The sequence below is a fragment of the Myodes glareolus genome, chromosome 25 (genome assembly GCF_982192425.1).
Source record: "Myodes glareolus chromosome 25, mMyoGla1.1, whole genome shotgun sequence".
In the NCBI taxonomy this organism is placed as follows: Eukaryota; Metazoa; Chordata; class Mammalia; order Rodentia; family Cricetidae; genus Myodes; species Myodes glareolus.
Window position 1 is genome coordinate 1,308,563 of NC_142050.1, and position 19,052 is coordinate 1,327,614.

General features: G+C 39.2%; 1 protein-coding gene across 7 annotated transcripts in view; it reads right to left on the reverse strand.

Annotated features, from left to right (window-relative positions):
• The window catches only part of Pex1 (peroxisomal biogenesis factor 1), a 63,171-nt gene that overhangs the window by 18,820 nt on the left and 25,299 nt on the right, over positions 1-19,052 (reverse strand). For 4 of the 7 annotated variants that reach the window (XM_048436547.3, XM_048436527.3, XM_048436566.3 and 1 more), the window contains 11 exons: positions 17,415-17,604; positions 16,955-17,121; positions 15,419-15,553; positions 12,339-12,403; positions 10,635-10,777; positions 10,452-10,555; positions 9,576-9,752; positions 7,748-7,978; positions 6,018-6,215; positions 5,599-5,729; positions 3,427-3,639 (listed from right to left, as the gene is read on the reverse strand). In XM_048436547.3, coding sequence (XP_048292504.1) covers positions 3,555-3,639; positions 5,599-5,729; positions 6,018-6,215; positions 7,748-7,978; positions 9,576-9,752; positions 10,452-10,555; positions 10,635-10,777; positions 12,339-12,403; positions 15,419-15,553; positions 16,955-17,121; positions 17,415-17,604 — 1,626 coding nt within the window. In that variant the 3' untranslated portion in view covers positions 3,427-3,554. Of the gene's footprint in view, positions 1-3,426; positions 3,640-5,598; positions 5,730-6,017; positions 6,216-7,747; positions 7,979-9,575; positions 9,753-10,451; positions 10,556-10,634; positions 10,778-12,338; positions 12,404-15,418; positions 15,554-16,954; positions 17,122-17,414; positions 17,605-19,052 lie in introns of those variants that run through there. The other 3 variants (XM_085683838.2, XM_048436556.3, XM_048436537.3) reach the window with 3 other exon arrangements.

Consider the following 19,052-nt stretch of genomic DNA (forward strand, 5'->3'; position numbering starts at 1 on the left):
TGACAAGTGGAGGAAAGTCAGCATGCTTATGACCACAGTCTGACCTACAGGGAGTGTTGGTTCTAAATGGTGTCTTTAAGACCAAGATGCACAGGCACAGATCCATATAAAAAAATTAAAAACCTATTAGTAAATAAGGCCTATTACTTTATAGTGATGGTCTTTGACCAAATTCTCAGACCTTGGTCAGACCAAGAATGAACATGTCAGGCCCATTGGGAAAGAGCTCTGCAATAACATCAGCAGCACTTGCTATGAATCTTCTAGACTCTATCCCAGGTGCACTGGGAAGTAACCATTCTTCAGATGGCTGAAGATACGAGGTTTGCTGACATCAATTCCTAGAAACCTAGAACACCACTGTGGCTCACCAAATCAATGTGAACATACTGCTAAGTTGAGGAGAGGCTCTGACAACAGTGGAGAAATACCCCAAAGGCACAGGTTTTCCTTTTTAAAAAAATTTAGAATCTCATTCTGTAGGTTAGGTTGGTTTTGAACAAGAGGTTTTCCTGCCTTAGCCTCCCAAAGGATGTGGTTATAAATTTATGCTGTAAACCCATCCAGAATTTTTTCACTTGAAAAAAATTAATAAGTAGAAATGTTATCCATAATAATGGGGCTAACATGTTTTGATACATATCTACTAATGTCATATGATATTTAAATGAGAGCAAATGTATCTATCACTGCATTTAATTTTTACAGCCTAAATGTTCAAAATTGTTTCTCCTAGATCTCTGAAATATTTGTATTACATTGTATTGTATCTTTTCTCATTTTACGTGCCAAATCCAGTTCTCCACTTCCTCCCCTCCTTCTGCTCTCTCTACCTTCCTCCCATTATATCATATAACTTATATATAACCTATATAGTAACTTACAGTTACTACTGTACTCTTATGGAAGAATTTTTGAGCAATCTATCCCCTTAATTTTGTTACAAGTGAGAGGTGTCTGCTATCAAAAGCTATGCTGACTCATAGATAGCAGCTAATAACTAGATAACAAGGTTTAATTACAGAGTACAATTGGCTATGAGGCTTAGGGGAAAGGAGCAGGCTAAGGATATTTGTGTTCTGTGTGAATGAATGCTCAGCTAAAAGCCTTCAGTGCCCCTTTGCTTTTAATACATTTTTATTTCATTCATTTTTTATTGCATGTATTTGCTGTGTGCATAGGTATATGTATCACAGTGTGTGCAGAGGTCAGAGGACAACTATGTTGAGTCATGTCTCTCCTTCCATCTTTATGTGGGTTCCAGGATGGAACTTAGGTCATCAGAGTGCCATCTCAATGGCCATGCAGTCAGCATGTCTATGGATGGTAGCCTTTTCCATGCAGTCAGCGTGTCTGTGGATGGTAGCCTTTTCCATACAGTCAGCGTGTCTGTGGATGGTAGCCTTTTCCATGCAGTCAGCGTGTCTGTGGATGGTGGTAGCCTTTTCCATGCAGTCAGCGTGTCTGTGGATGGTAGCCTTTTTCATGCAGTCAGTGTGTCTATGGATGGTAGCCTTTTCCATGCAGTCAGCATGTCTATGGATGGTAGCCTTTTCCAGGCTTTGCAGCACTTGACAGATTCATGTATAAGTGGTCGAGCGGGCAAGAATTGAAAGTGCCTGTATGTTCCCCATACATGGGCTGCCTTTCTACCCTGTAGCCTTCTAGACAGCGGCAGCGAACATCCCAAATCTAAATAAAGAGAATCCAGCCTGAGCCCCGATGACTTCTGCAGCCCATTCTGCCATATAGGTGGCATGAATTTGCCTTCTCTGGAAGTGCACTTCTTCTGGAAGTGGCACATCCTAGAACTAGATTTGCTTTGTGCTCTAAACATCTGCCAACACCAGCTTTCAAAGACTGACTTATGCTTTCATGTGACACAACTTGATTATGTCACTTCACCTAAGTGAAGAGTATTATATCCAGAGGATTCACAGGGTTTAAAATTGTTACCCTGAAACAGGTGATCTTTGGGGGAGACCACTCTGGGGGAATTGTGCTGTTCATAACCCTAATACTAAGAACTGGAGACTGTGAGGAAGGACTGCACTGCTCAGATTTTTGTTTAAGCTAGAGGACAATTTTTTAGCGTTGAAAAGAAAAACTGCAGGGCAGGCGAGCTGTAGACGCCAGCCGCTGCCTAGGGAGCTGTAAACTGCAATGGCTGCCCATTGCAGGGAGCTGTAGAAGGCAGCCACTGCCCAGGGGAGTTGGATGGGGAAGAGAGAAAGCAAGGAGGTGTGTAGTAGTTTGAATGTAATTGGTCCTCATAATCTCAGGTAGTGGGACTACTAGGAGGTGTGGCTTTGCTGGAGTGGGCTACGGTATGGCCTTGTGGGAGGAAATGTGTCACTGTGGGGGTGGGCTTTGATATTTCCTATGCTCAGGATACCACCCAGTATCTCAGTCCACTTTGTGTTGTCTGCAGGATAGGCTTTCAGATATTCTAGCACCAAGTCTGCCTGCATGCCACCATGCTGCCCTCAGTGATCAGTGTTGGAGCTAACTTGTCTTTTAGAGGAGAGATTTCTTAGCACTCACTTTTTCCGGCACTAGGCAGCCTGCAGCCTCGCAGCTTCTTGACTGTTTTGGAAAACAATATATTCTGTTATCTTATGATGTTTTTAATCCGAACATGATAATGGACTGAACCTCTGAAACTGTAGACCATCACCTCAATTAAATGCTTTCCTTATAAGAGTTGCTGTGGTCATGGTGTTTCCTCACAGCAATAGAAACCCTAACTAAGACAAGGAACTTTAGAAAAAAGTGAAAAAGTCCAAAGTATCAAAAAAGCTTTCTTAGGTTGTAGCCAGAATCTAGAAGAGACAGAAAGAAAAGGCCAGGCTCTTGTGTGTCCTAACTGCGTCATGGCCGCTGTTAACAGGCTCCTGTGCACTCGTCCACACTCCTATTTCACAGCTTATCTCTATCTTAATTAACTCTCTTCCTTTTCATACAAATTACTAGATATTAGAGTTTGTGTTGATAGTGTGTTTGTGTGGCTGACTTTACAAATTAGTTCACACACTAAGAAAATATTAAGATAGCATGCTACAATCAGGAAAAAAAGAACAACATTTAAAAATTCTGGACTGGGGGCTGGATCAAAAGTCTATCAGGCAGTTTATTTGAATTGTCATGTTCGGATTAAAAACATCATAAGATAACAGAATATATTGTTTTCCAAAACAGTCAAGAAGCTGCGAGGCTGCAGGCTGCCTAGTGCCGGAAAAAGTGAGTGCTAAGAAATCTCTCCTCTAAAAGACAAGTTAGCTCCAACACTGATCACATATCATTTCATTAAGGATTTAATATAGACTTATGGAAATAAAATACACATCTGTTATAAATACCTTCATTTAGCTTCCCTATTAATCTAGGATAGTCCTGAACATTATATAATAATCACAGCATTTACCATTCTGTGATTTTATAGGTTAACCAAATTTATTAAATTAAAAAATTTACAGACTTAATTTTTATAATTTCCACTGAGGGACAGTGCATCAGAACAAATACACGCATCCTGAACATATCAGAAGTCTCTTTCATGCTAAGGTGACTTTCTGTCCAGAACGAAACACTGTCCCACTTTGACTTTTCCTCTTCTTTGGATTTTGAAAGTTTTCATACCTTAAAAAGTAAGAGAGATGATATATAGTGGATAATACTTAATAATTACAAAACAAAGATAATGGATTCTTTAAAAAACAGCCTTATGTTTTTTAAGAATGAAAGGAAAATAACTGAAAAAATTGTAGAGAACATTAAGAAACTATTAAAAGTAATTCTTCAAAGTTGTAGTCTAATAGAAAAAAAGGAGAAAGAAAATAAACAGCAGATTAGACAGGATAAAATTAAAAATTGCAATGAACAATGTGAAAATTATAACTTCTATAGTTTTATTCAAAGACAGGGAAATTACTAAGTAAGACATAATTTTTCTGCAATCAAATTGGCCCTGATTTGAGCAGTGGGACTCTGAGGTGGGAGGTTTGAGATCTGGTGTCCTGTTTCTGTCACCGAAAGACACTGCAATTTGGTAATATATTTTGAAACCCTTAGAAATGTTAGTACCCTATCACAGGTACCATTATCATGCAATGATTCTACCTTTATCCCAGTGAACTAATGAAAGAAGAGCAAACATTTGGCTTCACACTGCTTCCAGAATAGCAGTGAGAACCGGGAGACAACTAGAAACTGGCATTGAACACCACAAAGTGGCTCTGCATAGCCTTTCAAACTGTTCAAGATGGCCGGATGCCTTAAAGGGATGGCGGGGGGGGGGGGGGGGGGAGAGCTAGCAGCATAGGTAGGGCATTCTCATTGTAATGAGAAAAATGTTAACTACATAAAGTCATGTGATATAGTGGTATATTATTTGTGTTTTATTAAATAAAGCTTGCCTGAAGATCAGAGAGCAAAGCAGCCATACTAGTCAGCCATACAGGCCATGGAGTGGTAGCACACATCTTTAATCCCAGGACTCGGAGACAGAGGCAGACGGATCTCTGTGAGTTCAAGGCCACCCTGGGCTACACAAGATTGAAACAATCTAAAAGAGAAACAGCTCACACAAAGGTGATCCCAGCACTAGGGAGGTGGAGACAGGAATGCTGGGGCTGGGTAGAAGAGACAGGAACTTGGTAGAGAACAGAGTGTGGAGTGTGGAGTCTTCAGGATTCATGGAGACAGAGTCTCACCCACTTTTGGTCTGAAGTAGAGGTAATAGTCAGTGGCTGGCTGCTTTGCTCTTCTGATCTTCAGGTTGAACCCCAATATCTATCTCTAGGTTTTTAGTATTTGTGCTACAATGTGAGATTAAGGAAGTTTTCCTTTCTTATTCTTTCTTCTCTTTGTTTTTGGATATTTGTGCAGTAAGTACACATTGCAGACATATACACATCTCACCTCCAAAGAACTGCAAAACTGAATAAGAATTGAAGTATTTATTCTTAAACGAACCAGGAATAAATATTTTTTGATTATGCTGAATCATTGACATAGGATATTAGCCAGTCCACTATTCAAAGCCACAGTGTAAACTTTAGAAGACTGTAAATTCCAGTGTTTAGTAAACTTTCCATAAGCGAGGAAAATTCTGTGTAAATGCCTACACTAATAAAATGTAAATCATCTTAAAAGCAAACCCAGTATATGTATGTTTATATGTGTACACACACATATAGTTGTTGTTTTGTTTTTTGAGTAGCCCTGACTGTCCTGGAATTCACTATGTAAACCAGGCTGGCCTAGAACTCAGAAACTTAGTGCCTCTGCCTCCTGAGTGCTGGGATTAAAGGCATGCGCCACCACTTGCTGGCTTTATTTCTTTATTTTCTAAAATCAGTTATAATGTAACTCAAATATAACAAATTAGTTAAGGAAAATCTAATTGAGTGCATAGTTTCTCAATTTCTTTTTTGGTTACGGGAGTGGGATAAACAGGGCCTTACACATTCTAGGCAGATGCTGTGTGACTTACAAACCCAGTTTAACCATATATATTTCTAAATTAGCTTCCAAATTTTTAACAATTTTAAACACAAAAGAGCTTTGGTGAATAATATGTTTCTTATGGTTACTTACAGCTCAGCAAAATCCTTCCCTTCATCTTCACTTATGGATGGTCTCATGTGAGCAAGCGCAGTCATTAAATGTGCCTGGCTAATAGCAAAACTGGTTTTGGTTGGTCCTGGCTGATTAAGGGATTCATCCTCCTTAAATAAAAAACAGATTAAACACATGTTAACTCAGCAATTCAAGGGATAAAGTGTCATTCCTTCTTGCCACTTTTTTCCTAGAAAGCATACATTCTTTCTCCAAGGACAATTCCAAAGCAAGGACACTGACAGCCTCTGACTGAGCCACTGCGCTTCAGCGCTCTGCTTGTAAATGTGGCTCAGCTAAAATGCAAAGAAATACGTGTCAAAAAGGGAAAAGCAACTTTGAAGTTTTAAGTTTTTTTTTCTTAAGGTTTTAACAGTTCTGAGGGGAAAAGGCCATACTCCACTTTGGCTCCGGTATCTGCCTTTGATGATGCTGATTTCTGCCCTCAGCTGGTCTTTCTGCTCCTGAGTAAGGTCTTGGTGGCCTTCTTGGGAAGATGTCCTAAACACAGGATGTTGTGTAAACATTGGCTCTTTTCCAGGAGGTGCAGGTAAATCCTGAGTCCCGGAGCTTGGTGCAGAGAGACAATGTGAACTCTGCAGGATGGGTACAGCAAAGACCAAAGGAAGACAGATGGGCAAGACAGGAGGGGAGAAGAGCATGGTCACTGAAGATGAAAATGGAATCTATTGAGAATTTCACAGATGCACTTGAGTTTTGATCAAATCCATCCCACTCCCTGGTTTCCCCTCCTTCTATATCCCCTCACCACTTTCCCCTCCCAACTTTATGTCTATTTGGTGCTCTTAGGATAAGGCCATCCTGGAGCACAGGCAGACTACCAGAGGCCATATCCCTCAAGCAACAACCTTAACTTAGGTTAAGCTTATATTTTAATTCACTAAAGTCAAGCAAGTTTAAAAAGCAGTATTCTATAAACCAAGGTTCACTGACACCTCCAGAGCAAAACAAATCAGTAGTCACATAACATAGAGGTTTCTTTTACTGTTTTGCTACTTAAATCTATTAACTGATGGCCAAAGAGAGGTTCAACATGAGCCTTATTCTTAGTTTTCTGTGTAAGTGAATGGGGGAGGGGTTGGAGGCCAGAGGTCAGTGTTGCTTTGCACCGTATTTTCTGAGACAGACTCTGACCTGGAGCTCAAGGGTGTCTATACTGGCTGGCTAGCAAACCTCAGTGATCATCCTGGGGAGTGTGCCTCCCAGGCTGGAATTACAAATACGTATCATGGTGTCCAGCTTTCTATGGTCCCCGGGAGTCAGAACTCCAGTCATGCATCAAACTCTGCAGTAGCAGCCATCTCCCTAGCCCTTTCTCTTAGTGCCTAGGAAATAGTTGTGCTAAGGTTCCCCAATATGTCTAGAGAAGCTGAAAAATAGGAAACAGTTAAATTGTGTGTGTGTGTGTGTGTGTGTGTGTGTGTATGTGTGTGTATTATTAAAAAACAAGAGCCTACTTCTTAGGAATTTTTATTTTTAAAATAGGTATTTTATATTTTTAGAAATCTGAATTATTAAAGAAAATGTGTAAAAAGTAACCATGCATGTAAAAATATTATATATTAAAAAAGTAATAGTAAGCCAGTATTAATTTGAGTGGGTATATATTTTAGCTAAATAGAAAAAAAATGATGTTGCCCATATTTAGCCTAAATAGTTTCCTTGTTGATATATACAATTACATCTTTTCATATTTTCCATAAAAAGAATCACAGATAGGTAATATTTTTGTTAAGAATTTTAGACATTGAAGCAAATTTCCTAATATCCAGAAGTACTTCATGACAATAAAGTTTATATTTACTATTAAATAGATCTCAGAGTAAAAAGGGTTTAAGATTGTTGACGAGGAGAGAAATACCCATTAGACCACAAAGACACCCACATCTGGGCCCTGAGAACCAACTCCCTTGCTCCTGCTTAAATTGCTTAACAAGGACTGAAAATAACTAATTGGCATAATTTAAAAAAGCAAGACTATTTTTATTGCAGACCAACCACCCAGAAAGACTATGTGGGGCTGGTTAGGAGATAAATCCCAGTTCAATGTCACATCAACATATATCTTTATGTATCAGAGTCACACAATGACGAATACACAACATACCAAGTCAGAAGAAGTTCCATTTCCAAGTTCTGATTCATATGAGCTTCCAAAGTAGAGCCGGTACATGTTGAATTTTGATTCCTCTGGAAGGATCTCAGACATTTCAAGAGAAACAAGAGACTGATCCAAGCCGCATTCTCCATCTCCAGCTGAGTCGTCAGAGCCACTACTGTGGTTGAGGAAGACCATGGAGGACAGACTTAGGTCACTGTCAGAGCTGGAGCCTCCGTCCTAGATGACACAGCAGGAGCCAGTGTAAGACTCCATTAGTACTCCATAGCTAGAGCTAACAGCAGATGACACCACTCCACAGAACACGCTTCTCAGCAAGCTCTCAATCCTTCATGGATGTGAGGTACACAATAACAATGTTTTTATGAGACAAGGTTTTATGTAGCCCATGCTGGCCTTATATTTGTGTATAACTTAGGATGACCATGATTTTTTGATTCTTGGGATTCCGGGTGTGGATCAGCATGCCTGGTTTACCTGGTGTTGGGGGATGAGTCCAGAGCTTGGTACATTTTAGGCATGCTACCAACTGAGCTACAAGTCCAGCCCCACACAACACAACTATTACAGTAAGGGAAGATTAAAATGAAGTGTGTAGAAAATTCATCAACTTTCCCAATGATAACAAAAATAGAATCCGGAATCCAGGTTTTATTTCTCCATCTCTGCCTTTCACTCATTTTGTTACGTTTATAATATGATTTATATCAATCATAGAGTGTATATGTCTGTATACTCATATATACTTATAAAGTACTTGTATGTAAAGGGGGTTGAGAAAGAAGAAACCTTTAGGCAGGGATAGGGTTGTAGCTGAATGGTCCAGAGTCTGCCTAGTATGTGTTGGCTCCTAGCTCAATCCCTAGAACCATAAAGAAATAAAACAACAACAACAACAACAACAACAACAAAACCACTCACTAGAACAGCTTGCTAAAATAAACAGCAAAAACTTGACCTGAGGGCTGTGGAGATAATTCAGTAGGTAAAGTGATGTGTAAGCATGCGGCCTTGAGTTTAAGGCTCAGAACATATATAAAAAGTCTGGGCACAGGTGGACTTAACAGTGCAGTGCTGGGGGTATGGGACAGTGTGACATAGAGGCTTCCTGGTCAGCCAGCCTACCCACAGTTTCAGGCCAGAGAGACCCTGTCTCAAAAGGGGGAGGATACTTGAGGAATGCCACCCACGGTAGCTCACTGACTCCCATATGCACTCATGCACATGTACACACGTAATATACATGAGCATCCCTGCCTCCCCCCACATACACTTGACTTGGAACTATTTAAGAAATTTAGGACCTACTGACATTTCTAACAAAAATTGGTGGAGGAAAATATACTAAAAAGTTTCCTAGAAAATATAGGCAAATCTATAATGTAGATTATCTTCTGCAGTAATTGAAAATAAAACGCCATTATTAGAGAAAACACTGGTTCTAGGGCTTGGATATTTTGTATCAGGAAGTAAGGAGTTGCTGAAAAATGAAGAGCACATGAGATGAGGTTCCATGTTTCATCTACAGGAGACTACCACTTCTTCAAAATAAATAGTCACTTCGGTCATAAGCATAAAATAGCTGAAAACCTTAGTTGTTTTTCTATTTATGTGAATTCACACTACCCCATTCTGAACAATACTTTCCTAAAAACAGTTTGTTAATATTATGGCAATGTTAGGGAAACAGATACCAAATCTTCATGATTAAAATTCTCTGCAAATCCTGTATCCAATTTTGGAACATTTACAATGGCAAATAAAGTCCCCATGGAGTTTGACCCTGACCTGCTCTCTCCCTTCCCCTGGAACTCACATGGAGCCCACCAGGTAGCAGTCGTCCTTGCAAGGCCTCCAGCTGTGCGTTGTACAGCAGAGCTTTCAGATCAGCCCCAGTGAAGGATTCAGTTACCAATGCCACGTGCTGAAGGTCCACGTCATCGGCCAGAGGTAGAGAGTCACTGAGGACATTTAAAATCTCAAGACGTGATCCCTGGAGGAAGAGAAATTGACCAAACACATAAAACAACTGTCATTGTGAATTGTGACTCTTAAAACTTCCTTTATAAATTAATTGGACATTTCTAACAAGCTTTCCAAGCAGTTTGGAGAATGTACTAGAAGTATATTATCTGTCTTTAGCACTGTGTCCTGAAAAGGAGACACAGGCAGGAAAATGAATGAAAACCAACATTTGAAACGATTCGGCATGAACAAATTTACATCATACTGAGGTTATTTCCTAGATTTGGCCAAGTGTGCCAACAAAGAAGAATTATTAAGAAACAAGCACATGGACCATATGCTTTGACCTTTTGGGCCCATTCATTCATTCATTCATTCATTACTTTCTACATTTGGGAGCAAGGGTTGGCAGAAAGTGACAAGAACAGCTGAAATGCCTTTCTCCACGGACCCAGCCACATCTCACTGTCCCACTTGCATGATCCCGAATCAGAGTTTCTGACAGGATCAGAAGATGTGTTAGATTTTTTTCCTATTGGCTGACACAGCCAGTCCCCCACACCTAACTAGTGCCTTTTTCACTTCGAGTAACCAGTAAACAAAGCCTTTGCCTGCAAATTTATCTCCTAAGGACAATTGCTACTGCAAGGCCAAAGGAAAGCCCAGAAGCAAAGAGTGTGGTGTTTGCACCTGTCGGATTTTGGGACTATGGATATGATGTTATCACCTGATCTGGAGGGGGGCAGTAAATACATTTATCCAGTCGACCAGGCCGTAACAGGGCAGGGTCAATCAAGTCAGGGCGACTAGTAGCAGCCAACACATAAACACCTGAGGGGGAAAGAACACTTTAGAGTTATGATTTAGTAACTTCTTTTTACAGTGTGTCTTTGTACTAACAGTGGCTCACCCTGTAAGCCTTCTACTCCATCTAACTGTGTCAGCAGCTGGTTAACTACTCGGTCAGTTACCCCTGTGTTGTCGTGACCTCTTCGAGGAGCAATGGATTCAAACTCATCAAAGAAAAGGATGCAAGGCTTTGCAGCTTGTGCTCTGGGGGAAAAAACACAAACATTCTACATTTTACCAGGGCTCCAGAGTTCACAAACTCTTCACACACACACACACACACACACACACACACACACACACGCACACACACACGCATATGAAGCATAGACTATAATATATAACAGCACAAGTATGTGTACATATTTATCTTAATCTTCACAACTAACCTTTAAAGAAAGCATGTTTGATGCAATTATCCTTATTTTCAGGATCATAAAATTTAAACTGGAATTTGTAGTGTTACTTATTTTTATTATATTATTAATTCTCAGTTTCATCTATGCACACAAGGTACTTTGATTGTATCTGCCTCCTGTCTTCTCTCTAAATTTACTCTTGAGATCTTAAAGTATGCTTAAGATATTTGTTTAGAGATTTATGACTCTAGATAAGTAAAAGACTAAAACCCAAATTTTAGTCAATAGGTTCTAATCATAGCTAGTCATTTAAAAAGATTTGTATTTTTCAAGTTTTGTGTGTGTGTGTGTGTGTGTGTGTGTGTCCTCAGATACCAGAAGAGGATGTTAAACCCCTTGGAGCTGGAATTAAAGGCATTTGCAAGCCACCCAATGTGGGTGCTGGGAACCAAACTCAGGTTTTCTGGAAGAGCACCTGAACCACTGAGTAACTCTCCAGCCTCACAGTGGTCATTTTTATTTGTGCTCACTGGCTTTTGCCTCTGGGAAATGCCTGCTTAATTCTTCAACCTGTTCAAAGATGATAAGCTCATTATTTTTCATTGTTTCTTAGGAACACCCTGAAAAATCTTGCATTATTAGATATAAAATATTTAGAATTATATATTCTTTGTTAATTTAACCTCTTGTCAATATGGGGGACTTTAATATTTCCCCTTATAAGGCTCTATTTCTTAAACTTCATGATAGACACATAAACCTTTAATTAGAAGACAACAAATAAAATTTTACTTTAAAAACTTCCCATGATTCTGTTACACTTGAATAATTATTTTCAACTTTAAGTATCTTCTGTATTAATATGAGATCTTATGTATATTCAGTAACACAAGCATTAATAAAACTGGACATATCACATGCTGACTTATAAGAGATACGTTAGGAACTAGGAGAAAAAAGAACTTAGAACTTAAAAACATAGGAATATATACGAAATAATTATTTGCTTCATATAAGAATCTAATCTGAAAGAAAAGTGCGGTGATGCATACTTCTAATTCCAGCAATTAGGGAGCTGAGGCAGAAGGACCATGGATTCAAGGCTAGTCTGTCTTGTATAGTGAGATTTTACCTAGGAAGGAAGGAAGGAAGAAAGAATAGTCTGATCTTTGAACAAACATTTATGATTCTGCTTTCAAGAATATTACTATTATAAATAAAAATAATCTCCAAAATTTAATATTGGAAATTGTATTTTAAATAGTATTTGCTGAGATAAAACCCTTGTCATTTGCTTTGTTAGTAAACAGATCATAGGTTTCAAGTATCAGTTCTTCAAAAAATAAGACCAAAACCAAGATTAATAAATGTAACAGCCAGGTACTTCAAACAGTCATAAAAACTACCTGATGAAAACATCTCGAACAGCTTGTTCACTTGCTCCAATATATTTGCTGAGTAACTCTGGTCCCTAGAAGGTAAAAGAAAATCAGGCTGAAATGAAATTAATTAAAAACAAATACGGCTTGTGGTTTGGTTATGCATAATGAATTAGAGAACGTTTAAGAGAGGGTCGAATGGCTGTCTCTTACTCATATCTTACAATGATTGGGTCGAATGGCTGTCTCTTACTCATATCTTACAATGATTGGGTCGAATGGCTGTCTCTTATATCTTACAATGATAGGGTAAATGGCTGTCTCTTACTTGTACTTACAATGATAGGGTTGAATGGCTGTCTCTTATATCTTACAATGATAGGGTAAATGGCTGTCTCTTACTTGTACTTACAATGATAGGGTTGAATGGCTGTCTCTTACTTGTATCTTACAATGAACTGCACTGGGGTGTCACAATCACTCCCTGCCCTTAGCTTCCTCTTCCTAGAACATTATCCTAGACATTCTCATGGCTTGTGGCTTTATTGCCTTTAGATCTTTGTCAGCATGTCCCTATTCTTGAGCTTCACCTGACAACACCTTGTGTGACCCCCTCTGGCTACTTTGTGCCTCCTTACTACATGTTTCCTGCTGTGCTTAGCACCACCCAGCAGCAGCTTCTATGTGGATGTCTACTTAGTGTCTCTCTCCACTATTAGAATGGAGGCTTCAAGCACAAAGTTCTGCTGAGTCTCTACCCAAGACAGTGACTGCATGGCTCAAAAAGGACAAACTCTATTGCTATCAAACCTTTGGGAGCCTTATAAATTGTACAGAGATATAATTCACTCTATTTAGCATCTTCAATTACTGAAATCAATTTGTTTATAGAGGAGGTAAAAAATAAAATTCTTTCCTGAAAGTCAACTGCAAAAACCTTTCAAAACGAATGTTATTACATGTAACAGGAGGAGCGGGGTGCTTGTTGGGGTTTCTGTCCTGTCCAGTTCCCATAGCCAGTAACCTCCAAAGAAAATTACACAGAGGTCTATATTAATTATAAATTGATTGGCCCATTAGCTCAGGCTTCTTATTAACTCTTGTAACGTATATTAACCCATTATTCTTACCAATGTTAGCCACATGGCTCAGTACCTTTTTCAGCAGGGCAGGTCACATCCTACTTCTTCGGTGTCTGGACAGGACTGGGGAAAGAGCTTCCTCCTTCCAAGAATACTCCTGTTCTCATTGCCCCACCTCTACTTCCTGTCTGGTTGTCCTGACTATACTTCCTGCCTGGCTACTGGCCAATCAGCGTTTATTTAAAACATAATTGACAGAATACATAATTGTCCCACACCAATTACATATAGCAAAATTGATAAGGAACAATTTTCCTTAAATTAGGATCACTTTTAAAGCTGTGTGGATTTAAAAAACTAAAAACAAAAGAGTACCTACCAAAGATCTTCCTAATGGAAAAATATATATGGACAAGCATTAATCTAAAAAATATTAAGGAAAGCAGTAAGGGCTGGGAAAAAATCTAGAAAAAAAGACAGATGACTGAAGTTTCTACCTTTTCCATCACTGCCACTGTTACCAACATCATTTCCTGTTTACCTACTTCAAACAGAATCAGGACAAAGGAGGGCATGCAAAACCCAATTACAAATTATGGATCTCAGGTTATGAGTAAGTTCTGAGTATGACTACCATACAATTCTTTTGCTTCAGAATCAGTCATTCTCTGGTAAACGGCTAATGCTGAGGTCTTGAGACTAAGGACATGATGACATGCCAGCATATGACTGTGAGCATCCCCCAGTGATCTGCCAGTATGACTCTTTGTTAGTGCACCTGCTTTCTATCTAAAAACACTGTAGACCTCGTGTGAACTAGGAAGGGTAAAAGGCAATCAGCAAGTAAAAGACCCGGAAGACGGCCTCTACTCTTAAGTTTCTTCTCCTTTGAGTACAATACGCTTTTCCTTTTAATATTTACATAAATTCTATTCACAATGATGGCGATATGCCTTAAAGAAGAACTAAAAAGCCACTCAGAAAGAGAGGGGGATTGGCATTCAGTTCTTTACAGCTATAAACTAATAAATGCATCATTCTTCCTCCTAGCTTTCCAAATAGGAGATTAGTCCACAATCAAGAAACCTAATTGGAATTGGCAAGGACAGCTGTGGTGGGATAAAAGAGTATGGTGGTGTCTGAAGAAATTAAGCAGACTCAATATCTACTAAAAGAAATGAGAACATACGTTTATAGACAACTTGTACATGGATGTTTAGAACAACATTATTCATAAAAGCCTGGTAGACAGAAAACTACAGAGGTAGCTCAGAAGGTACAAGTCATCAAGCCTAGCAACTTGAGTTTTGTCCACAGAACCACATGGTGCGAGGAGAGAGCCAACTCCCACAGTCTGTTCCTTCACATGCTCACGTGGCACATGTAAGCCCACACATATACACACAAAATAAACAATTTAATATTAAAATATATGCATTAAAGCCTGATTAAAAAAACAACCCAAAGTTTACCAATGATAATGAATGTCTAAACAAAATGTGCCACAGGTATGTAATGGAATGTAATCGAATCACAAAAAAGATTGAGGCATTAATGCACATAACAACTTGAAGCATACTAAGTGAAAAAAGCTAGACAGAAAAGGTCACATATTACCTGATTTTTTGCATACAAAATATTAAGAACAGGCAAATACAAAGACACAGAAATAAAACTAATGGATGCTAAAGAATTAGAGCAAGAGGGAGCAGAATGAAACAGCTTTGAAAACAGGAGGTTATAGGTTCAGTCCTGTGAGTATAAAAACAATGCCAAGGAATTCTACACTTCAAACAGCAGCTAACTGAATGTTATATGTTTATCTCAATTAAAAAAAAAAAAGACAAAGAATGGCCAGGCAGTGTGCATGCCTTTAGTCTCAGCACTCAGGAGGCAAATCTCTGTGAGTTCAAGGTCGGCCTGGTCTACAGAGATCTCCAGGACAGCTGGGGCTTATAGAGAAACCTTGTTTTGAAAAATAAAAACAAAACCAAACAAACAAAAAAGACAAAGAAGAATGCATACCTTGATACTAATAAAATTCATTCCACTCTCTCTTGCAACTATCCCAGCAAGTAAAGTTTTTCCGGTCCCTGGGGGACCATAAAGCAATATTCCAGTTCTCTGTCGTATGGGCAAGTTTGCAAATAATTCTGGGTACTGAAAAATATTAAAAGTATGGCAAAGAGCAGAAATCTAAACAACGACTGAAGATCAATATACAGAAAATATTTGGATGATATAACTGCTACCTTTTTTTAAATAATAACACAACAACAGGAAAGGAAACTCCTATTGGAAATAGTCAATGAAGTCCAAGGAATGCATCTATATAAAGCATCTGTCAGGGCATTAGCAATTCCTTCCATTTTGCTCATCTTTGTTTTGTTTTGGTGGTACAAAGGAGTGTCACCAGGGCCTTGATTAAGCCAGGCAAGGCCCAGCCACTGAGCTACAGGAGTAAAGCAATCTTTCTTTCTAAAGTGTAGTAAAAATGCTGTGTTAGAAACCAAAGACGGAATGCGTAGTCTTCCAGCAAGAGAATACAAGCCATACCACTTGTATGGCTACATTGTGATAGTTATTTGTATTCAATTACTGAGTCAAAGGGATAACAAAGAAGCACATGTCATGGTTACACACATCTTTCAAGAGTCTCCTTGCTAAATAAGTGATTAATTCTTTTTCAATTACCTTCTAAATAACCAGACACCCAGGGAGTAAAATCCCACCTGACATTAAGTAAATATTAGCCACAATCAGCAGTGTGCTCACCTCGGCTCCTAGGCAAGCCTCTGTGGGTTAATTTAGTGACAAAGTTCCAACCTGACTTCTACTAACCAGAGAGGTCTCAATGTCAGCATTCAAGCACATGGTCTCCATATTAGATTATAATGCCTAGTGCAAAAACTCAGCATTTGAGGCCATGATGTTCCTGGCTAATAAGTTCACACCCATTTCTTCTCCCATAGGCTTAAATCTGATTCTGTGCTATACTCAACACACCCCAGGCCATGACTACAACCCTTCCCAAGCCACAGGTATTCCTATCCAGCCACATGTATCCCAAAATCCTTACTTATTTCTTTGTATGAGTCCTCGATCTCACACAACCACCCCATTTCTCAGGTCTCTGATTTAACATACTACACCCTAGACTCTACTTCCTCCTTTATCTTCCCATCTACCTAGTTTATGCTGCCAGGCAACTCTGCCTTTCTAGGACTGATACCCAGAGTCCAAAAGTCTGCTCAATCCACCTGTGTGTCTTGTGAACTTTATTTCTATCTTCTATTGAAATCCCAGCAAATGGGTCACTATGCTCTAGCAAATCTGAGTGACCTGAGCAAAACAGAATTAAGATACATCAAAATGGATTTGCATTTACAGGTGGTAAAAATACCAAGGAGTAAGAAAATCCCACTTATTTGGTAACTCAGTGAATCATTGTCAGTCAAATGGGAATTGTATAAGTTAACAAATAAAGGCACAGCCCATGGTTTAGGTTTCTTCTGGCCATTAGTACTTGGTGTGTGTGTGTGTGTATGTGCTTTGCCTTACCTTGGCTGGTAACTGGATAGTATCCATGAGTATCTGCCGAACTTCATGTAATCCACCAACCTTGTCCCAGCCCAGGTCTCTAGGTTTATGCAGGTTGACATTTCTCAGAGAAACAGGAAGAAATCCATGGAGAGCCTTTTGGAAGTCTGATGTTGTTAAAGTCAGTTCTGTTTAAAAATAAACAAAAGCTTTTTTTAAAAAAAATTTTAGATAATATTTCACTAGGTAGCCCTAGCTAGCCTCAAACTCACAGCTATCAGCCTGCCTCTGCCTCTACATGACGAGACAGATTAAAGACATGCACCTCCAAGCCCAATTCATTTGTAAAATGTTCTGTAATACTGGCTGGAAACGCCATACTTCTACTTAAATACGATATAAAGCAGAATATATGTGATTCTTGCTCTGCTACGACAACATTTCCACAACAGAAGGAAGCTCAGGGTTTGATGTAAGATACCTTCCCTGGTGGAGACATGCTGACAAGAGAGATGGGAGTGTATGGCCCGGTCCACGAGAACAGTAAAGTCTCTAGCCACAAACCCTTCGGTCTCTTTAGCTATGTGCTGTAGGTTACAGTCAGGAGACTTGTTTATATTGAATCCCAGTTTATTTTTCAAGACATTATGCAGAATTTCACATCTTTGTTCCTTAAGAAAAAAAACCAGAAAATTCAGATTATTAATTTTTCAATGGTACAGTTCACTAGTTTTATGTCCCTTAGCAATGGGAATACGATCAGAGAAATGCCTCATCAGGTAGCTTCATCATTACTGAACCATCACAGAGTGCATTTACACAAACTGAGATGGCATAGACTGGAACACAGTCCAGTCTGCTGTTCTGCCACAGGCACTCTGGCAGGTAGCTCTGTCCACTCAGCATATACAGCTCTTGGCTGCCTTCACACAACTTGAGGAGGTGCTCTCATATCCACAGTATGTGATAGATAGTTCTTTAATTGCTGAAGCCAACAGTGAATTAGATATCAGGTTGGGTCTAGGCCTTTCTTTCAAAATCATAAATAAACTTTTTGCTTCTGCCATAATCCTATCAGAGGGTTATATTTCTGTGTCTGGTCTAAAATTATACTTCAAGTATTCCTTCGGTAAATTATCTAAAAACCACACTGATACAAGATTGCCATTTCTTTCTCCAATAAGGAGTATTTTAGCTAACATCTGGTTCTTAGGAGGTTTTTTGTTTGAATTTTGTCATAACATTTTAGAAATATTTTAGGCCCATCAAAATCCCAGCAAAATTCTTCAAAGACCTTGAGAAAACGGTACTAAACTTCATAGGAAAAGCAAAATACCCATGATAGTCAAAACAATCCTGTCGTCAGATAAGGAGCCTCGAAAAACCAGTTTACAACCCCAGAGAACTAGACAACAAAGAGGATCCTAAGAGAGACATACATAGATCTAATCTACATGGGAAGTAGAAAAAGACAAGATCTCCTGAGTAAATTGGGAGCGTGGGGATCATGGGAGAGGGTAGAAGGGGAGAGGAGAAAAATATATAGCTCAATAAAAACAATAAAAAAGATGTCTATTAAGGTGGATAACATCTTATTAAAAATGATTTTGAAGTATCTGTTTAAAATGATGACACATTCAAAATAAAATACTGAAACACTTACAAAAAAAGGAGCCTCAGTTAAGAAAATGCTCCCTAGCAATTGATGAGGGAGAGTCCAGCCCACAGTGAATGGTGCTGTCGCTGGGCTGGTGGTCCTGAGTTCTATAAGAAAGCAGGAGAAGAATGCCATGGAGAGCAAGCCACTAAGTAGCATCCTCCATGTTCTCTGCATCAGCTCTTGCCTCCAGGTTCCTGCCCTGCTTGTGTTCCTGACCTCATTGCTTTAGAAGATGAACTGCTATAGGAATTGTGAGTGACAAAAACCCTTTCCCCCCAAGTTGCTTTTTGGTCATAGTGTTTCCTCACAGCAATGGTAACACTAACTAAGACACCAATAGCACTATCCTTTATTTTCTTTTTTGGTGCTAAGTACTGAACCCATGGCTCTTGCACATACTAGGCAAGCTCTTTACCACTGAGCTCAGCCCTCTGTGACACAGAATAACAGTTAAATGGC